This window comes from Giraffa tippelskirchi, chromosome 5 (assembly GCF_054371585.1).
Source record: "Giraffa tippelskirchi isolate mGirTip1 chromosome 5, T2T-mGirTip1v1.2.pri, whole genome shotgun sequence".
Classification (NCBI taxonomy): Eukaryota; Metazoa; Chordata; class Mammalia; order Artiodactyla; family Giraffidae; genus Giraffa; species Giraffa tippelskirchi.
This window is the reverse complement of record NC_137279.1, coordinates 37,906,038-37,927,304: the sequence shown is the minus strand read 5'-3', so window position 1 is coordinate 37,927,304 and position 21,267 is coordinate 37,906,038. Positions and strand designations below refer to the sequence as shown.

General features: G+C 43.0%; 1 protein-coding gene across 1 annotated transcript in view; it reads right to left on the bottom strand.

The window, feature by feature from the left end:
• The window catches only part of VPS13D (vacuolar protein sorting 13 homolog D), a 272,477-nt gene that overhangs the window by 236,851 nt on the left and 14,359 nt on the right, over positions 1-21,267 (bottom strand). Inside the window, exons 3-17 of the mRNA XM_081491462.1 lie at positions 20,956-21,033; positions 18,399-18,589; positions 18,225-18,305; positions 15,331-15,447; positions 12,285-12,389; positions 10,947-11,117; positions 10,455-10,555; positions 9,152-9,320; positions 6,898-6,999; positions 6,541-6,742; positions 5,358-5,537; positions 4,117-4,247; positions 3,206-3,281; positions 2,596-2,766; positions 1,254-1,384 (exon numbers count right to left, since the gene is read on the bottom strand). Of these exons, the coding sequence (XP_081347588.1) occupies positions 1,254-1,384; positions 2,596-2,766; positions 3,206-3,281; positions 4,117-4,247; positions 5,358-5,537; positions 6,541-6,742; positions 6,898-6,999; positions 9,152-9,320; positions 10,455-10,555; positions 10,947-11,117; positions 12,285-12,389; positions 15,331-15,447; positions 18,225-18,305; positions 18,399-18,589; positions 20,956-21,033 (2,006 nt within the window). The remainder of the gene's footprint in view (positions 1-1,253; positions 1,385-2,595; positions 2,767-3,205; positions 3,282-4,116; positions 4,248-5,357; positions 5,538-6,540; positions 6,743-6,897; positions 7,000-9,151; positions 9,321-10,454; positions 10,556-10,946; positions 11,118-12,284; positions 12,390-15,330; positions 15,448-18,224; positions 18,306-18,398; positions 18,590-20,955; positions 21,034-21,267) is intronic.

Sequence of the window (21,267 nt, the reverse complement as noted above, 5' to 3'; positions counted from 1 at the left end):
CCATTGTGTGTATATACTGTATATACCACAACTTCTTTATTCATTCATCTGTCAATGGACATCTAGGTTGCTTCCATGTCCTAGCTATTATAAATATATGACTTACACATTTTATATATATTATATAAATATATAATTTATATAATCACATGTAGTAATAGTAACATTTGGTAAATTATATGTAGCAGTACAGGCTAATTTATATAAATGCCATGAAAGAGAAACCTCTTGGTCTAAGATAATCAGATGTACTAAATATTGTTATTTGTGTTGAAACACATGCAAAAACAAAAAAATGGGACAAATTCTGCATCCCATACTACAAACCCCTAAGTGATTCCCCTGAACATTTCTGCCATCCCTTACACTCCCAGCTGGCTCTGCACCAACTACAAGCCACCCTCTGAGTGGTACATCTACTGCTGCACCTGAGCGGCACATCCCCAGGCCACAGGATCAGAAACTCAGTTTAGCTGGACTGTTGAGATGTTTCTTGGCTCTCCCTGTGCACAAGCATCCTCATGTCAGCTGGGCACTCAGCATCACAAAGTGATCATCACTCCCAGGAATCAAAACTGGGCTATCAGGCTTCCCTGGTGGATCACTGGTTAAGAATCCTCCTTGCAAGGCAAGGGACACTGGTTCAATCCCTGGTCTGGGAAGATCCCACATGCAGAGGAGCAACTAAGCCCGCAAGCCACAGCTGCTGAGCCCACACACCTAGAACCCGTGCTCTACAACAAGAGAAACCACTGCAATGAGAAGCCTGTGCACCACAACAAAGAGTAGTCCCTGCTCGCCTCAACTGGAAAAAACCCACATGCAGCAACAAAGACCCACCACAGCCAAAAAAGTAAATAAACAAATCTTTAAAACAAAAAATTACTGGGGTATCATTCCAATTGCTTTTCTTCTTATAATAATAAGTAAAAGGGGGTGTTCTTAATTGAAATATTTATAAAACATCAGGTTAGAAAATGGAACAAAGACAAGTCTTGAGAATGTTCTAAGACAGAAACAAGGAAGAAATAATATATGATCTAGTCTCAGTCATTTGTTTTTATTTATTACACCCTGACTGTAAAAGACATGGGATTTTATTTTTTGCTAGCTGATAAGTATTTCATAGATTCCATTTACTTATCATTGTAGCTGATACAAGCACGACTCTCTATTGTAGATAAAGAACTTCCCAGAAAGAATGCCTTCCTCTTCCCTGCCCTCCAAAAGGAGAATTCGTTATGTCCACTTACAATGAAATCACCCACTAGCAATCGGTCAAGAGTCTGTCGGATTTCCGCCTTGGTCTGCATCTTCAGTCTGTTGTATTGTCTTCGTGCAGCTTCAGCCACTCTCAACTCAAGTTCAGATTGATAACCAAAACCTGCAAGATTTGAAATATCCAAGAGTCAGAAATCTTCTTATGGTTGGATGAAAGAAAGCACTGCAACATCTACTCTCACCAGGAATTTCCACCAAAGCTAAAAAACAGTCTGTACAACAAGAGTTCCTTACTCCAGCCTGAGCTGGGGTTACAGGAATGTGGCAAAGACGGTGAGGAACAGCCATGCAGAGAAAGGTAGTACATAAGAGATAGGTATCTAAGTTATTAGAATTTCAAGAATCATTTTCTGAAAGATTCTAAACTATTATATTTCAAAATCCTTAAAAGCATGATCATTACTGAAAGGGAAACTGGAATTTAGGAGGATTTGCCTTCTACATCTATCAGTGTCAGAGCAATGAAGCCAAGACATTTATGGTCACCGTCTACATGAAAGGGGCTTCCCAGGGGGCTCAGTAGTAAAGAACCCACCTGCCAATGCAGGAGACATGGGTTCAATCCCAGGGTGGGGAAGATCCCCTAGAGGAAGAAACGGCAACCCACTCCAGTATCCTTGCTTGGAAAATTTCACAGACAGAGGAGCCTGGTGGGCTGCAGTCCATGGAGTCGCAAAGAGCAACTAAGCATGCACGCACATACATGTACATGAAAAGACTCAAAAAACTGGATCAAAAACTAAAATAACTCTTATGAAGGGGGAGTGATGGATACATTTAGGAAAGCACTATTGTTTTATCGATTTCTCTGTCAACAGATTGCTTTTTTTGCACATACTGTCTCAAATCTTTTTGGGAGACAAAGGCAGACATATGTAAACCAGTGAATATGTAAACCAGTGATGACACAGAAGAGTCCAATGACGACCTCTGCAGTATTTATTGCTGCACCAAACAAGTAAAACAGACCACTGATCCTGTCATCTAGGAGAAAATTCTTGAACATTTCTCCTAAATTCTCTGGTCTAAAATATCCTGGGTAGCCAAGGAAACCACTGTCATAATAGATGGAAAGTATTTTAAATGCATGCTAAATGAAGGCAAAGAAAGAAAAAATATTAAATCATTGATTCCTCTTGGAAGAGCAACTTTCCAAGGATATTCACGTTGATTCAATATCGACAGACAACCCTTCCACTTACTCTCAGGCCTTTTCTACCACTACCAGGTCACTGGGATGTATAATAACCCTTGTCCCAGAAGTGACAACAAAGAGGTCATTAGAAAGTAACATAATCAAACAAAAAAGTTAACCTGAGGCATGAACCTTTCCCTTGTAGAAAAAGTCTGCTACTGTTTTAATAGCCTGGGGATTATATATGATGTTCAAGGGCCTCGTGCTGACATTCAGCCGCCTCTCAAAATGGCTGTGCACTGGATTTCTCTCGTACAGCATCTCAAAAACTGGGTCATCTGGGTCTGCAGCTAGAGGAAAAGAACCAGAGGGAAAAAATAAATAAATAGAACACAGCAAAACAATCACCTTATTCTTTATAACTGGCAAAGAATTCTGGGGAAAAAAAAGACATTTCCTCAATTATTATCAAATTAAGTCTCATTTTTGAAAACTTTATAAAATAGAGAACCTAATAAGGACTGCCTCTAGGTATCAACAGGACTCCTCAAGACCGGGTTGTTGTATTCGCTCCCATCACGGAACCCCAGACCTGGAGGCCCTGTGAGTTGCCTCAGTCACTCACCGGTCAAGGGAGAGCACAGGGTGGTCTCCAAGTCAGATAAGGATCCACACAGCAAACCCCCAGGCACAAAACAGGACTCACTCCCTCTCTGACCTCTGACCAAGACTACTGATCTGTAATTATTGCATTTTTAAGGATGAATTTAAGAACACATGACAGTTTACCAGGATAATGATGGCTTCTGTCTGCAGATGTTGTTTGGAGTCCAAAAGACTGGGAGACTCTGCCAACTTCCTTTTGCTGATGAACACACACAAAACACATAAGGGTCAGAGTGAGAGGGGCCAATTCACTGTGCACACCACCTCTCGCATCTTACCCTTTGGCGTCCGTCACTCTCACTTAGCACAGTCGAATCAAAACTCATGTGACATCAGGGGATGCAAACCTGGAGGCGAGCCCTCCAGTCTGCGCCTTCCCCAGCCTGTCCAGGCAGTGCGCCGCTCTGCACTTGGCACTACATGAACTACTGCTCAACGAGGACTGGACGTGCACAGATTTTCACACTTTTATTCTGCCCTCCCACCCTATCCCCAACCCCCTAAGCCAAAAAGTTATGGGAAGCATAATAAGGAGCTAAAGATTTAACTCTTCTGATCATATCTTTGCCAACTCAGTAAGATCAAAGATCTTCTCGTCTAAGAAGAATATTATATATAAAAAACCACACATATAGAGAAAACTTGAAGTGGTTCTTCTGTAACTCTAGAGAGATGAGAAGTCCTATCAGTGACTAAGGATCAGAATGCCTGAAAATCACTGTCAAGATACAAAGGAAACTCAAACACTGACCTTGAAATGCTGGAAATGGTCATGCTGATAGCATTTTCTTCCAAATCCAGGCAACTATTCTAAGGTGGCTACAACACCAGGTGAGGGGAAGCAACTGCCATAAATCCCACCAACACATGGTAACAAAATCAAAAAACTTATCTAACTCTAGTTATATTCTGATCAGCGTGTCTCTCTCAAAATGATCAAATGTCAGAACAAATCAAGTTAATACTACTTATTGCTTGCCTAAAAGAGACGGCAATTCACCAACACCCTGGACGAATCATACAGCTATACGTACTGGATTAGGGAAGACCAGAAGAGGAAACATGGTTCCTTCTGTAGCCAGGTCCCGAAGAAACAGTCCACCCAACTGGACTAACAGCAAGGAGGAGTTTCTTCGAGGAAGAGATTCTGCTAGAAGTTTTACACCTACAGAAGATAAATGTTAAGAGCTGATACTATGCCATCATAGCCTTAAGTATTTTCAAAGTATTAGATATAATATTTTACAGTGAACTATCAGATATCATGAACTATTTCTCCTTCAAATTGGAACAAAATAACCCTATCTACGTATCTACTTCCGTTCAGTTTAGTCGCTCAGTCATGTCCGACTCTTTGCGACCCCATGGACTGCAGCATGCCAGGCTTCCCTGTCCACTGACATAAATCTGTTAAGGAATATTAGAAGTTTTCCAACACAATGAATTTTAAACAGAGCACTTCACAATTTAGTTCAAGCAATCTGGTAGTTCACACTAAGTTTATGATTTCTCAGCTCTCAAGATTGCAAAGTCAAAGCCAGTCAAAAACTGGCTTCTTTGGTTTTTTTTGGTCACTTGCCTTTAAACTACTGACAGACCTCAGATAAGTGGCTATTTTATGAACTACAACAGATCTATTTGTGAGAAGACATAACTAACATCTGGGCATTTATTTACATACCTTCAATTCAAACTCACAAAAAGAAGTCAAAAATTTTTCATTATTTGCAGATTCCATATTTGCAAATTCGCCTACTCACTAAAATTTACTGTAACCCCAAAAATAATACATTCAGTGCTCTGCAGACATGTGCAGAGCCTTCTTGTTTCAGCTCATACCAGTGCCCTTATCATGATCTAATTAGTGCCAGCTTTTAGCATTTTTGTGCTGTTGGTGACTTCGCAGTTTAAAAGGGCCCCCAAGCACAGTGCGGAAGCGCTGAGTCTTATAGAGGAAATACATGTAGTAGATAACCTTCGCTCAGACATCAGTTACAGTTTCAGTGTCGCTGGCCATGAGTTCCATTAATGAATCAACAACATGTATTAAATAAGGTGTCATTAAACACACACACACAGAGAACAACATTACGTACTGATCCACTGATGAATGTGATCACCAAATGCTTACAGACATCTAACCTTGTGTTTCCCCTAGGGGCCATGACTCAGTACTCACAGCAACTTTCTACAACAGAACTACCACAAATACCGAGACTCAAGTGGACACTGGTGTCTGGGGAGATAGCATCAGGTAGCATTTTGGGGGCAGCACCTGAAAACTCAAGCTGCATGAAAGCACTCTGGTTCATCTGGGGAGCCCCCTGCTTCTGGTGCAGCAGAGTCACGGTCCCTCGCTGCAGCTGCAAGTTCAGTTTTGCAAAGACGTGGTCTCGCTTTGTGTACGTGTTCATACAAGAGGCGTCCGCAGTAGGGTCAAAAAACTCCTCGGAGCCTGAACATGAGGAAGAAGAGACTTTAAGAAAACACATGGGAAAGTTTAAAAAGCACTGATCGCAGTCTCAGTGATACGACATAACTATTATCTCCCCTTTAGGAAAGAACTCCAAAGTCATGGGTGACTTTTATTCACCAACATGAAACAACTCTAAATGCCTTAGAAGGGCTCTGATCAACTTATTGTTAAACGAGGGGCAATGTCAAATTCATGATAAACTACAGTATAAGGTAGCACTGCCCAACACGGTGCAATGCTCTATACACTGCACTGTCCACATGGTGGCCACTAACCACAGGAGGCTCTGAGCACGGTGGCTCATGTGGCTAGTCAACTGAGGAAGTGAGTTTTTTATTTTATCTGAATAAATTTAAATAACCATTTGTGACTACGGCTACCACACTGGACAGCTTGGGTCTAAAGGGTGACTCTGCACTGGTATTCAAGCCCTCAGGGTTTCAAACTTTTGAACTGGCTCCAACTTAATTCTCTTAAAATCACTGCCACTCAGATCTGTTTGAAACCATGTAAATATTCAAATCAGTAATGGAGTTGTAAACGAAGTATCTCTCAAAACCTACTCTCAGGCTTCGCTGGAGGTCCAGTGGTAAAGAATCTGCCTGCCAATGCAAGAGACACAGGTTTGATCCCTGGTCCGGGAAGATCCCACATGCTGCAGAGCAACTAAGCCCATGGGCCACAACTATTGAGCCTGTGCTCTAGAGCCCGGGAACCGGAACTACTGAGCCCACGAACCGAAACTAGAGAAAAGCCCAGGCAGCAACAAAGGTTCAGCACAGTCAAATATAAATAAAGAAAATTGTTTTTTAAAAAAACCTCTCTCTGCCTCTATAAACATGAGACAAACTGTTACAAATGTTTACTTTTTTTTTTATTTGAAATATACCATGGGCCAGTTTAACAAATAGGTGAACCATGAACCAAGCGTCTCCCTTCACTGTAATCAAGAAGGGCACATGAAAGCTATCTCCCACCTTACCCAGGATCTCCTCGGGAGTCCACTGCTCCTGCGGCTCTGCCATCAGGCCCTCCACTGGCTTCCCTTCAGGGTTCTGCTGCCCGTACCAGCCACCCCAGCCGGGAAACCAGGACTGAAGGTACTGCAGCATCCCGCTGCCTCCCCCGGGGCCTGGGTCTCCAGGAGAGTCTCCCAGAGGATCCAGCTGAGGCTCCCGTAGGCTCTGTGTCAATCAGAAATGAGCACACGTGAGGACCAAAGACAGAGACAGGGCGTGAGACCTCATTCTCATTTGTGAGACCACTCCTCATTCTCTGTGCCCCCAGAGGCACTCAGCGTGCTGGGTGTGAACACAGCTTCTCTCGGAGGATCTCCTACCTCTGCCAGTTCTTCCTGCTTGTGAAACCGTTCATGCACCAGTTCACGCAAAATCTTCAGTTCCTCAAAGCTCTGCTCCTCTTCAATCCGACACATTTCCTCCTGTTCGGGTGAAGAAAGACAAAACAGGTGTCATGGCTACAGAGAAAGTGGACACCATCACGAACCCATCCAGTATTGAAGGAACCCACCTGGCCCCCAATATTTCCAAGGCCCAGAAACCATGAAGATAAACGGTGAGTTCCATAACTGCTAAGCTTCTGGTTCAAACAGCTTTTCCGTATAACCCCGGTAGATCCTACCTGTACTCTGAGACTAACGGGAAGTGCAGAGGGAGCAGAGATGGTATTGAGTTGTTAATGGGTAAGTGAAGGACAAGTGTTGCAGGACAAGTGTTGCTGGAATAGCCCATCTTTGCTCAGCAAAGGCAGTTTACAAAGTGCTTTCACATGAGTTAACCTCAACTGATTCCAGTCAGTGGCTGGTTGTTAATCTTCCCAAGTCAGAGGAGGAAACTGAGGACCTAGTTTACAGAGTAAGTGTGCAAGCCTCCAGCTTCTTTATGTTTCATGTGGGACATTAGCAAGGAAGTGGTCATTTTCATTCGTTTCATGCTACTTAGGAAAGAACAACAGTGGCCAGCGACACACAAAGATGCGGAAGAAAGCAGAGTCAGCTCTCCTAAGCTGTTTCTTGAAAGTGAAAGTTGCTAGTCACTCAGTGGTGTCGGACTCTGCATCCCTATGGACTATAGCCCACCAGGCCCCTCTGTCCATGGGATTCTCCAGGCAAGAATATTGACTGGAGTGGGTTGTCATTCCCTTCTCCAGGGGATCATCCTGACCCAGGGATGGAACCTGGGTCTTCTGTACTGCCGTGAATTCTTTACCATCTGAGCCACCAGGGAAGCCTTACACCCTGCCATTAAGGAAAAGGAGATTATACATGTTTACTTGCTCACCTCAGTTGTAATTTAGATTTTTCCCTTGCTCCATGTCTTTCCCTAGACCTTTAAGAAAACCATCCAAAACAAAAGGTCTGGTTTATTCCATCCTTTTATTAGGGCTTCTATGTCAGTAACCACGCCTGACACTCATGAAAAAAGCACTAGCAGAGTGGGTCATACCTCAGGGTGCTGGCAAGACAGGTGAGAACACCCAAGGATGCAGCATTGCCACTGGTTACCACAGTGGGGTGCTCTCATAGGCTGAACGTGTCCCCCCAGTAAGTGCATGTTGAGGCCTTAACCCTCAAGGTGACAGGATCTGAAGGTGGAGCCCATGGGAGGTGAACAGGCTTAGATGAGGTGATGAGGACAGGACCATCATTATGGGACTAGTTCCCTTGTAGGAAGGGGAAGACAGACAGCTCTCTCTCTGCCCAGGAAAGGCCACGTGAGCACACAGGGAGAAGGCGGCTGCCCATAAACCAGGAAGATGGTCTTCCCCAAGAACCGAATCTGCTGGGACCTCGATCATGGAATTTCAGCCTCCAGAACTGTGAGAAGTAAACATCCACCATTTAAAGCACCCCAGTCTGTGGAATGTTGTTATAGTAGCCCAAGCTAAGACAGGTGCTAAAGGGAAGCTTAGAAGTGTTTACTAAAGAAAGCGTTAATTGAGACAATCCCCAGGCCAGAATAAGTCTAAATTGCTATTACAAAAACTGACGCTCACAAAACCAAAACAAATCAAGGAGGAAAACACTCCCCACTGCCCTCCCTGATGAAACAGAGACAGACTGGAACTAGAGGAACCTCCAGGCCAGGACCCTAGGACTGCCAGCTCCAAGGGTCTCTGGTCCTACAGGTAACTGAAACTGGAGCTGCCCTTCCCCTCGCTGCACACCCTCGGCCTAGGCTGTATCCCCCAAACTCCAGGGTCCATCAAGTCAGCTGGGATTAGGGAAAATGTGAGGAAAAGATTTAGGATCAAGTGTTCGATATGAGAGACTACACGCAGTCTCTCTGGGCCCAGCACAGAGAGCCACAGGGCCTGGCGGGACCACGGCCCCTTTACCTTCCTCCCAGCCCATGTCCCAGCTCCCCTCTAGAACAGAAGGTGAAGAAAGCTTCCTACCGAGGCAAAACCCGGTCTTCCAAGAAGCTCTCACCCTATTAAGGCCAACTTTATCCTATAAAACTATGATCCCGAACAAAGACTTTTACTTCTTCACAGATTCCATTTTCTTCAGCCTTGAAGAGACATTCTTACCCTCTGAATGGAGACGAGAAACACGAGACAACATCCCTTACCTTGTCGTCTGCAGATAGTAAGCCTCCTCTCAACATGGTGAAGTACTTGTCAGTGTAAGACACGGCGTCACGGGCCCGGCCCAACAGGAAGCCCCACGTGCAGCGCTTCCTCTGCTCCCGGATCTCGTGCAAGTTGGCATTCAAAGCAAAATACCACCACTCTCGGCAGCTGAAACATTTCATAGCCATTTAGTTACTCACAGCAAAAGCAATGAAAATGCTATCGACCCAGGGTGATCCACAGCATACCACTCTCATTCTGGACATCTCCTCTCTTGTCGGCCATCACTTTATGCCTCAAATTCAAATAATATTAGGCTAACTTCAATCTGTGGGGAAACCTAATCCACTGCATCCTCGATAGATACACTGATAATAGTACATTACTCAATTGGTCTGAAGGACCCGTGACATCAACCTCTCCCACTGACAGATAATCAAGTGATAGCTTTACAGTAAATACTATTGTAAGATAATCAGCAAGGATTTGACTGTTAAAGATTTTAAATGGAATACTTCAGGAAAGACTGGAAATACATAGGATCTTTTAAAAAAGTTTTAATATATTGACTGGTCAAGTTGAGCACATCTACATGAAAATATTTATTTATCCTATGTGTGTGCTAAGTCACTTCAGTCATGTCTGACTCTTTGTAATGCTCTGGAAATTATGCTATAGATGTCATCAAGTGTATTACATAAATACTGACCAAACTGGTTAGGAGAAAAGATACAAGGGAGTAGGTTCAAGAGCACTACAAAATATTTACCACACAGTCAGATCCCACCAGAGCAACACCAGTCTCCTTGCTATATGAGACTGAGTTGCTATTGCTGTTGTTCAGTTGCTAAGTCATATCCGACTCTTTGCGACCCCATGGACTGTAACCCACCAGGCTCCTCTGACCATCAAGTTCTCCATGCAAAAATACTGGACTGGGTGGCCATTTCCTTCTCCAGGGGATCTTCCCGGACCAGGGATCGAACCCAAGTCTCCTGTGTCTCCTGCATTGGCAGGCAGATTCTTTACCACTGAACCACCAGGGAAACACACCTGAGACTGAGAGGACCTTCTAAATTCCACCATGCTCAACCTAAGAGTAAACCCGTGAAACCAGAGATACACAACAGCATGATAACGATGATAAACAACAGAAATGGCATTTTAAAAACCAGAAAAATCGACTATACTTTTATCTCCAACCATGCGAAAAAGACAGTGAGGCACATGTTTGATCTACATACAAAAAAGAACATGCTAGAAAATGCATTCCACACACAACACTTAATTGACAAGCCTTACTTCTCAGACACGGCCACTTTGGGTTTCCATTTTCGGAACTTCACCTGCCTCTCCTTTCGCTCCAGCTCCTTGAGGAATTCCATGATTTGCCGGTACTGCAGCTTTTTATTAGAAGTTAAGCGGTACAAGGTTAGAACTGGCTTATTTCTTTTGCTCAGTAAAGACACTACACGTCACAGGGATGAGTCACACTAGTCAACCCACTGAGTTGAAATCCAATGCCAACTGCAAGACCAAACTCCGGCACCACGTAGCATGTCTCTCTGAACACTATCAGCTAAGTACACAGATTCACTGTCTCTCTTGTGCTCTTCGTTCAACACTTAAAACATCAAATCAAACTAACCTGAGACACACCCAACCCAAGCGTATAAAGACAGTGGGTTCTGCAACCACCATAGCTTGGTCTCGTGTGCACTTCCATTCCCACGAGGGGACACTTCTATCAACACCCCAGTTACCAGCAGACAGTGACAGGGAGGAGGCGGGTACCTGAGAGAGTTTCAAGGGAATGGTCTCTAGGTGAATATCGCATTCGATTCGAGGAGCGTGCCGAGAGCGCAGAGGCTCTTTGGAGCAGTTTCTCTTCAGAAGAGCAGATGCACACACGGGCTCCAAGATGTAGTGATGGTCGCGACTCTCCATGCTCCTGTCCATGGCCTCCTGAGTGTCACAAGAATGGCTGTCATTACAGCAAATGTTTCCCGAATCAAGTCACCTGGTGCAATGTTGTCTAATCTACAGCATACGACATCAGAATCCAAAAGCAGGAGAAAACTGGGAATCTAAAGCTCTCCAGCATTTTTAAATTTGTATTTATATTTCTCACAGGTAATACATTCACACAGTTTAAAATTTTAAAGGCAAAAAAAGTGAAATCTCTCCTTCCTACTCCTTCTTGCAGTCACCCAGTTGCCCTATTCTGAGGCAACCAATGACACCAGTTTCTTACATATTCCACCAGAAGCATTCTGTACAGATTCAGGCAAATGCATAACTTTCTGGTTTTTAAAACCAGTCTTACACAGAAGGCATACATGTTTTTTTACCTTGGTTTTTGAAACTTAATACTGTATCTTAGAGACTATTATGTATTCATTATCAAGATCTCTGCCCTTTATTTTTTATAGCTGCATACTCGTCTACTGTATGAATACACAACATCTATTTAATCAAACTGGCAAACAAAAACCATTCTGTACAACAGCATGCAAGGATAATCATGGTTGAGGGAAATATGAGAACTTTCTCTCCATTTCACCTAAAACCACCTTCAATTTCTTTACAAAAAGATTAAACTCAGATTTTTCTAAATATCCTTCACAAATGGTAATGTTTTACATCCAATGATTTACAATGATATCCTAAGTATTCTTAAAGGAATCCCACCAAAGGTGAAATTTCAACATAAAATATAGTAAGAAATCTCTTCTTAAGGGTCAGATGTGGTGCTTCATTCATTGAAAACCTAGGTGTACAATAGTGGCCAAAAGAGCAGAGAACACTAATATGTTAAGTGCATCCAGCTGAATACCATCCAACAGAAGCAATGAACCAGTAGCAACACTGATAAATCTTAAAAACGGAGCTTTAAATGAAAAAAAGAAAACAAATCTATAATACACTATAAATGTAAAACATACACAAATCCCTATATATTTTTTAGAGTTACAGACATAGCATGTACCTCAAAAAACATACTCATACATACTCGAGAACAGATGCCAAGGAGGGAAAGGGGATAGGAACGGGAACAGAACCCCATGTGGCCGTGATCCTACACACTTTATTGCTGTGCTGTGTTACAAGAGAGCCCTGCCAGAATCATACCTGTAACTCCACCTGAGGCAAATCCCCCAATAAAGTGCAATCGACATCCCAATAGATGCTAAACTCTGCCACATCTAATTGCTTTTTCCGCATTAATTTCTGTACCTGAGGGAAGACAGGGAAGAAAGCGAAATGATTCTTTATTCATGAATCTATTCATTCATTCAACAGGTCATTAGTGAAGAATCATGCATAGGCCACTTTGCAAGGTGCTGAGGATACAAAACAATGAAAACATGGTTCTGCTCTTACAGAGTTCAGAATCTAGCTAAATGGAAACACAAACATGTGAACAAATGTAATTAAGCAGAGAAAAGCAGAGGAAGAATATATAAGATGCTACAAGCAAACAAGGAGAAAATACCACTGGGCAGGTAAGTATCAAAAGCTGTGCATGTTTCAGACAGAGGGTAGAAGGGAAGGTCTGGGACACATGGCAAGGAGTGGGGCCAGTGATATAATAAGCCTGATTGCTCCAAAAGACGGTGACTACATCTGTGTAACTGAAGCGCTGTGTTCAGGGGTGGGGCAGTACTGGGACATGTGTACGGACACACACGAGGAGTGGAGAGTTACTTGAGTGTTAAGAAAAGTAGGTTGGAGTGTTACTAGGTGTACCAGGTTGAAAAGCTCCCCATGCACCCCTCAAAATTTGTGTTGTCCCAGAACCTGTGAGTTGGGGAACTTACTAGGAAATAGGGTCATTGCAGATGTAATCAGATTAAAATAAGGTCATACTAATCACAGAGGAAAACAAAAAATACCTAGAGAAAATACAAGCACAACAATCCAAAACCTATAGGATGAAGCAAAAGCAGTTATAAGAGGGAAGTTTACAGCAATACAATCTTACCTCAAGAAACAAGAAAAATCTCAAATAAACAACCTAACCTTACACCTAAAACAATTAGAAAGAAGATCAATATGGCTTTTATTATATTTTATATGATTAAAACTGAACTTTTTGTGGAAAAAAATAAGGTCATCTAGATTGGGGTAGACCGTGAGCAATATGTTTTTTCATTGTATTTTATTTTATATGATTAAAACTGTCGAATTCTTTGTGGGGAAAAAAAAATGAGGTCATAGGGGATTGGGGTGGGCCCTAATCTAATCACTGGTGTCCTTAAAAGAAGAGGAAACAGACACACAGGGGAGAAGGCCATGTGAAAATTGAGGCAGAGACTGGAGTGATGTACCCACAAGCCAAGGCAACCAAGGGAAGCAAGGACCTTGGACTCTGGCCTCCAGCACTAAAGAAGCCATCTAGTTTGTCATCTAATTTGTTATCTAGCCCAAGGAAACCGATACAGTAAGAAGTTTGTCGTACTAAGGAGTTTGGATGTCACACTTGAAGGGACACGAAGTCACTGAGGGCTTTGATGTAGGCATGTACCAGGACCAGCTATGTGTTTTAGAAAGAGAACCCTGGCAACAGTGCAAGGTGGAGCTCCCCTATTCCCCAAATGGAGTCGTGAGTGTCTAGATAACAAGCAAGTCTATAGGATCAAACTACAGTTCAGGAATACAGTGACCCTTGAACAACTTGGGAGTTAGGGGCGTCAACCCTCCTTGCAGTCAAAACTCCTCATATAACTTTCTGCTCAGCCCTCCTATTCACGGTTCTGCACTGAAGGATCATGTGATACTGTGGAATGTTTTTTAAAAGAAGTCTGTGGACAAGTGGACCCACAGTGTTCAAGCCCATCTTGCTGGAGGATCCACTGTACCTGGTTGCTCTGAGCAGGGCACCTCCAGCCCCAAGCAGCCACATCCACTTACCCCCGTGCCCTATACAAACACCACCACTCTCCTCTGTATGCCGGGATGTGGGAAAGGCTGAGAAGCCCTGGCACAGGGCGAATCAAGAGCCTGGGACAGAAGTGAGGCAGGGTCGGAAGTCAGGTGCTTACTGACTAAGGCAGAAGCTGACAGGATCCTCACTCAGACAGTCGAAGTGAGGGGGAGAGGAAGAGCCACGTTTGAGACACCTTGCAGGGAAAACTGGTAGGACGTTGTGACCAAATGGATACGGAAGCTGTGGAATAAGAAGTGACGAAATGAGCACAGGTGTCTGAAGACGAGTGTCATGGGTGAGAACACGTGGTCTGAAGCGAGGGAGGCAAGGTTATTCTGTAAAGGGCCGGAGAGAGCAGATATTCAGGCTTTGCGGGCTCCCCAGTGTCCTCGGCTGCAGAGCAGGATAACAGTGGTGGTGAAGAGTAATGAGAATTCAATGCAGAAGATCAAGTAAACCACTAAGAATAGTGCCTGGCACAAAAAGGGCTCAAAAGTCAGTTTTCATGTGTTTGTTTGTAACATGCAGTAACATGTCAGAGAAAAAAAGGAAACAAGTTGGTTTCAGGGAAGCAAAATGGGCAGCCGGAATATAATGGGATCATTTTGATTATAACAAGCCTAAAATACCACAGGCTTCCATGATGGACCAGCGGTAAAGAACCCACCTGCCAATGCAGGAGACATGGGTTCGATGCCTGGGTCAGGAAGATCCCCTGGAGCAGGACATGGCAAACCACTCCAGTATTCTTGCCTGAAGAACCCCATGGACAGAGGAGCCTGGTGGGCTACAGTCCATGGGGTTGCAAAAGAGTCAGACACAACTGAGTGACTAAACAACAAAATACCACAGAGGCGTCCCATAGGAAAAGACCCTGAATCTGAAGGCCAGAAGAGGGGTGGAGAATGGCTTTCAAGATGTGGATGCTGTTGGCACATATTCACAGGTGGCTGACAAAACCCTGAAACAGAGTGAGTGTACCCCAAGAGTGCACATAAGGACAGAAGAAAATCAAAAATGAGATCCTGTCTGCACCTCAGTTTCTTCATGTGTAAAATGTGCCAACATTGATGGATGAGTGAAACAACGACAGGTGAGAGGAAATTAACACAAAAGCCATCCACACCTGCCAAAGAACATGGAGAAAAAGATGGTGATCTCACAGAACACGAAAGGACCCAAGGCACAGCCCCAAATGCCCCAGACCTGGTGCCTTCTTCCTGGTCTGCAGCTGTGTTTCATACTCACAGGCTCATTCATGGCATTTTGCATGGATACATTCTTAATGCAGATGCCAAATGCAAAAGGATGGGAAGGGTTGGTAACACCATCTTCAAAGCGCAAATGGACATCTTGAATTTTTAACTGCAGGAGGGAAAAAAATACATTTAGACAATTGCAGCAGGTAGAGTACTATAGGCAGGGGTCAAACTGTGCTTGAGCCACTTAAATAAACCACAGCAGGTATTTTACACCAACGCTTATGTCACACACACACCCAATACTCCACGTTCCCAAGAGTTAGAATCACAAACTTGACATGAATGACATTTCTTTCGATTAGTGCCAACTCAAGAAGAGAGTTAATGGTACTTCCATGGAATCGTTTCAGAAAACACCTTAAACACTGAACTAAAGTAGTACCACTGTATCTAGATAACCGGCCCTCCCTCTCTTATGATATCTTCATCTGGTCCCTATGCCCTCAAACCTGGACACAGGAACACGAGCAGGCATTTCCACTCTGACCTTATTTATTTCCCCATGCCTCTACAGTGGGGGTACTGAAAAAGCACTCTGCTTTAATAACAGACCATGAAAAGACAACTCATAGAATGGGAGAAAACACTTTTAAGTCATGTGTATCTGACAGGGATGAGAATCCAAGATATATAAAGAACTCTTACAACTCAACAGTAAAGAATTCATTTTTTTAAATGGAAAAGGAGTTTGAATAGATGCTTCTCCAAAAGATAAACAAAAAGCCAATAAGCACCTGAAAAGGTGCTCAACAAAATTAACCATTAAGGAAATGCAAATCAAAACCACACTGAGGTATCACTTCATACCCACTAATATGGCTATTATTAAAAGACAGACAATAACAAGTGCCGGTCAGGATGTGGAAAAACTGAAATGTTCACACGTTACCAGTGAAACTATAAATCTGTTCCTCAAAAAATTTAACATATAGTTACCATATGACTCAACAACTCCACTCTTAGGTATGTACTCAAGAGAAATGAAAACATGTTCACACAAAACCAGATACATGAATGTTTACAACAGCAATATTCCTAAGAGCCAAAAAGTGGAAACAACCCAAATATCTACCAACTGATAAACTGATAAACAAAATGTGGTCTACCCGGAGAACTGCAAAAACTCTAAGTATGAGCGTTCCCTTCAAACACCTCCACTAAAAGACTTGAAATTTTAATGAAGGCTTCTAGCAGCTGCAGGCTGGATCCCTGGGACAGACATTCCATCCCCTTCCTGAGTTCCTACGTGGAAAAGCTCAGGGCTGCCTGCTCCAGCCAACACCTGACAACAGCACACACTCCCCTCCCTTTTCTTAGAGCATTTATCAAAAAGGGCTTACAGCTGCGAATCCTTTCACTGTCCCTATGTGATGTATCTCCTACAACTCAAGGACCTAAAAGCCACTCCCTTGAAATGCAATCATCAGAAAGAAAGGGGCTTCGGTCACCCATCTCTATGGAAGGAGAGAAGTCCAGCCAGCAGACACAGCTGACCTAAGCACATCCACGCTGACCAACCCTTTGTAATTTTCCTCCTGAGCCCTGCCCCCCCACACACACCCTCATTCTCCCTTTAAAAAGCCTGGTCACCTCTGTACAAGTTGGAATGGAGCTCTGCTCTTTCCCCTACTGTCAGGAGTCACTGAATAAAGTCTGTTTTCACCACTTTAACTTCACTCCAGCTTTGTTCATCTTTGGCAATCCATACAATGGAATGTATTATTCAGTCATAGAAGGAATCAAGTACTGATACATGCCACAACATGGATGAACCTTGGGAGCATTATGCCAAAAAGCCAGATGCAAAAGGCCAAGTAGTGTACAGCTCCACTGATATGGAATGTCCAGACTACACAAATCCATCAAGTACAACAGTGATTGCAGGGGGCTGGAGAAGAGGGGAATTCAAAGTGGCTGCTAGTTGAGCGTCTTTGAGGGATAATGAAAATATTCTGGAATTAGATAGTGGTGATCAATGCTCAACTTTGTATAGATACCAAAAAACACTAGTTTGTACACTTTAAAATAGTCAACTTTATGGTATGTGAACTAAATCTCAAAATTATTATTAAAAATAAAATTAAAATAATGACAATATCTAAAATATCAATGAGATAAATAACTGCCTGAAAAAGAATTCAAAGCAGTCACCTCAAATATACTGATCTTTTTACCAACGTTACCAAAGTTATGAATCTAGCAACCTTAGATTGTATTCTTTTGGCAGGGCGGGGGGGGGGAGCACCTTAAAAAAACATGTGGCCTGTCACACAGCATTGTATGAAAACCCTGGAGTTGATAAGTATGGGCTGATTCTTATGACATTCCTGAAAATTAGTATGAACCCTTATTCTTGGTTTTGAGGACAAAACAAAATGGTAATTAAAGCAGAAAATATAGCCAGCAGCCGAGCACTGTAACTCATCACATGACCCCAGACACGGCGGTGAGAGAGGTGTTCACAACACACTATGTAATCAACTGGAAACCATATCCAACCGCTCTCCTTGTCCAGAGGAAGAAACTGAGACCAGAGAGATTAAGTGATTTGCCCTGCAACCATACAGGATTTGTCTTCTTAGGAGGTATATCCTTCAGCAAGTGGCATTCCCGTATTCAAAAAGAAAATGAAGTGAAATGTCAGTGAGATTAAAACTCCTACTCACACTAACTGAAGCAAGAAAAACCTGTGTCTGACTCACTTTTCAGGTTCTCCCACCAACAATGCCTAGGAAAAGGCACACCTGAGCAGTCAGCATTCTCTGCAGACACTCTGTGATCAGTTACACCCACGAGAAACCAGCAACCATGACATGAAACGCATTTAAGCCTGAGCGGTCCCTTCCGTGTTCATACTTTGTAAAAGCCATTAGGACTTACTTCAATGTTCTCCACAATCCTCGTAACTACTGAGGCAGTGACTGAATACCAGTAAGACTCCCCTTTCTGCTGGCGTTCGTTCTACAAAGGAAAGAGCTGGTGTTAGAATCCAGGGCTTTGCTGATTTCGAGTCTCACCACCACCGCTCTCAGGCCAAGAGGTTTTCTGCCTTGCCTTCCATTTTTCCTCCAGGGCCTGAAGGAGAGCTTTCTTGCGCTCCCTTTCCAACAGCTTCTCCTTTTCATCATTGAAATCCTGTATTTTTTCTGGGGCTCCAATTAAATGAAGGCTGGAGATGGAGATCACCCAAGGGTCCACATGGGGGCGGTAGAAGGGAATCTGAAGGGTCACTTTCCCAATTAAGCCTGGGAAGAGGAAAGTCTTGTTAAATGTCTGACACGTGTTTAATTCTCTTTTTCTGTATTCTTCTAGTGTCCTTTAAGGAGTATTATTATTTTTACCATTTACTTTTTAAGAAAACAAGCAGCCAGTTTCCCTACATGTGAAACAAACACTACTAGGCTGAGAGCTGTAAGAACAAAGGCATAATAAAGTAGAAACTGGAACAAGGTTAGTGTAACTTTTTCATATCAAATGCAACATCTCTGCTCTGGAAATTACCTTTTCCCCAATGGGACTACATCATAAATTTCCCTGGGGTTTCTTTCTCCCCATGGCACTTGCGCAAGCCTGTGGGCACACAACTCATTTCTTCTTCATTATTAATTAGCTGGCTGATAGGTACTTACAGGGAGTTAACAGACTCACAACACACCCAATTTCGAACACAGCGACTGAAACGTTGGTCATGTTGCGGTGGAATTCTATTGAGAAGGAATTCTGACTCTTTATGAGACCTCGGACTGATGGGAGAGCTAAATGGCCTGGGAGAACTGTGACACATATTTCCCAAGTTCTACCATTTCTAGCCAAGCCTCCCAGAACACAAGGGTTCTTTCACTTCAATTAATAAGAGGCAAGTCACCACCAAGGAGTAAAGCATGAGAGCATGTGAACCGTCTGACCTAAGGGATCTCTTAGAGATCCACACAGCCCAACTAACAGTCTACCTCGTAAAGCAGAACGTTAGCAGAGTGTGATCATGCCTGCCTAAAATCTAGAATTCGAGCAGAAGCAATCTGTTATATTTAGATAACAGAGTATCACTGACACCAAGTGATCAGCTGTGTAACCCAGTAACAAATGAAGATATATGTCACAACAAATAATGAAAAAATAATTTTGGCTTTATCTAGAAAAACGAAAGTCAGTTCTTACATTTAATAAAATTTATATTATAAACTGAAACCACACACCAATGTTCACAACAAAGAATTCTAACAATAATTAGTGCACAGTTGCAATTCCAATCTTAATTAATTGGGAGGACAATTATATGACAGCAAAACATAACTTCTGCTACATTCCATTTTGGCAGAGCAAGCATAACAAGGGTCATTTTTGCCAAAACATTAGAAAACATCAATTTTCCCTAAAAGCCTCTCTTAATCCTTTGATATTCAATTAAGAACTCTTTGGCAGTATTCACCATGTCATCATTCTTGAGAGTTTGTTTCAGATTCTAACTTGTCACTGCCTTTGCTTGTGACTCTGGCAGTTCACCCATGACTTGAGCTAACTTCAAGAAAGCCTAAATCTCTTGCAAAATTTCCATTTTATTTCACCTAGCAACTGACTTGCATTGTATGTACACTTTATTATAATATATGTACCCTCAAAATAAGGGAAAGACTGACTGACATCAACAGGCTACTGGTCAATGACAAGCAGTGTCTAAAGAGAGACTAATTTTATGCGTGGTCACTTAATAGAGAATATTTTTATTCTGTGACAATTCTTGTTTCTTTACCAAATCTAGTAACTGCAAGACTCCAATAATACTTGCAAACGTTAACTGAGTCTGCTGGGCACTGTACTGAGTAATTTTAATGCATTAACTCGGGTATTCCTCTCAACAACCCTATGATGTAACTACAATCATCCCATCTTAAAGATGAGGAAGCACACACAGAGTTGTGAGGGAACTGCCCCAAAGTTGCACAGCCAGAAAATGGCAGATATGGAATAGAAACCCAAGCATACTGTTCCCAGGCCCACCTTTCATTCAACAGAGTCAACTGTCTCTCAGTAATATGCAAAATGTGTGTGCTGTGCTCAGTCACTGCAGTCATGTCTGACTCTTTGTGACCCCATGGACTATACCCCACCAGGCTCCTCTGTCCATGGGATTCTCTGGGCAAGAATACTGGAGTGGGTAGCCATTCCTTCCTCCAGGGATCTTCCCAACCCAGGGATCGAACTCGAGTCTCCTATGCCTCCTGTATTGCAGGCAGGTTCTTTACCGCTAAGCCACTGGGGAAGCCCAAAATGTATAATGAACTCTCTGAAAATAAGAAGCTCCTGTATCTAAGACAGAAGTTCCCAGACTTTTAAAAACCACCTGGGGAGCTTAGTAAAGGTGCAGGTTCAAAAAATAAATAAAAAATGATGCAGGTTCAATGACACTTCTTCAGAGACTCTGATTCAGTGAGTCTGGGGGCTACAACCACCCCAAGAGCATCCTGACATTAGCAGCCTAGGGACCACACTTGAAGACTCATCGAAACTCCTATTCTGCCTCTTCCTGGTCCCACAGAGCCAGACGCAAGGGTTCTCAGTTTTCACATCCCAAATGATGTAATACTGCCTCCCTCTCCCTTGTTTCACATACCAGCTTTGACCTCAAATGGTAATTCCAGTTCTTTCAAGGCATCTTTCTTTAAAGGCAAGTTTTCTAATTCAACAGCACCTAAAAAATAAAAACACCATAACATGTCCATCCAACAGATTCAGTAGGTGCCTACTGTGTGCAAATCAGTGAAGAGTAAAGGGAGAGTTTCCCATGGAGGCCCAGGCTGTACCTACCACTGTGCTTTATCTGTACTGATGTCCTGGCCTGCCCACTCTGACATACAAGCCTGCCAGCAGATGAAGGGTTTAGGGCAGGGATCAGACTCTAACGAGCCAAGGAGTAAATATTTCA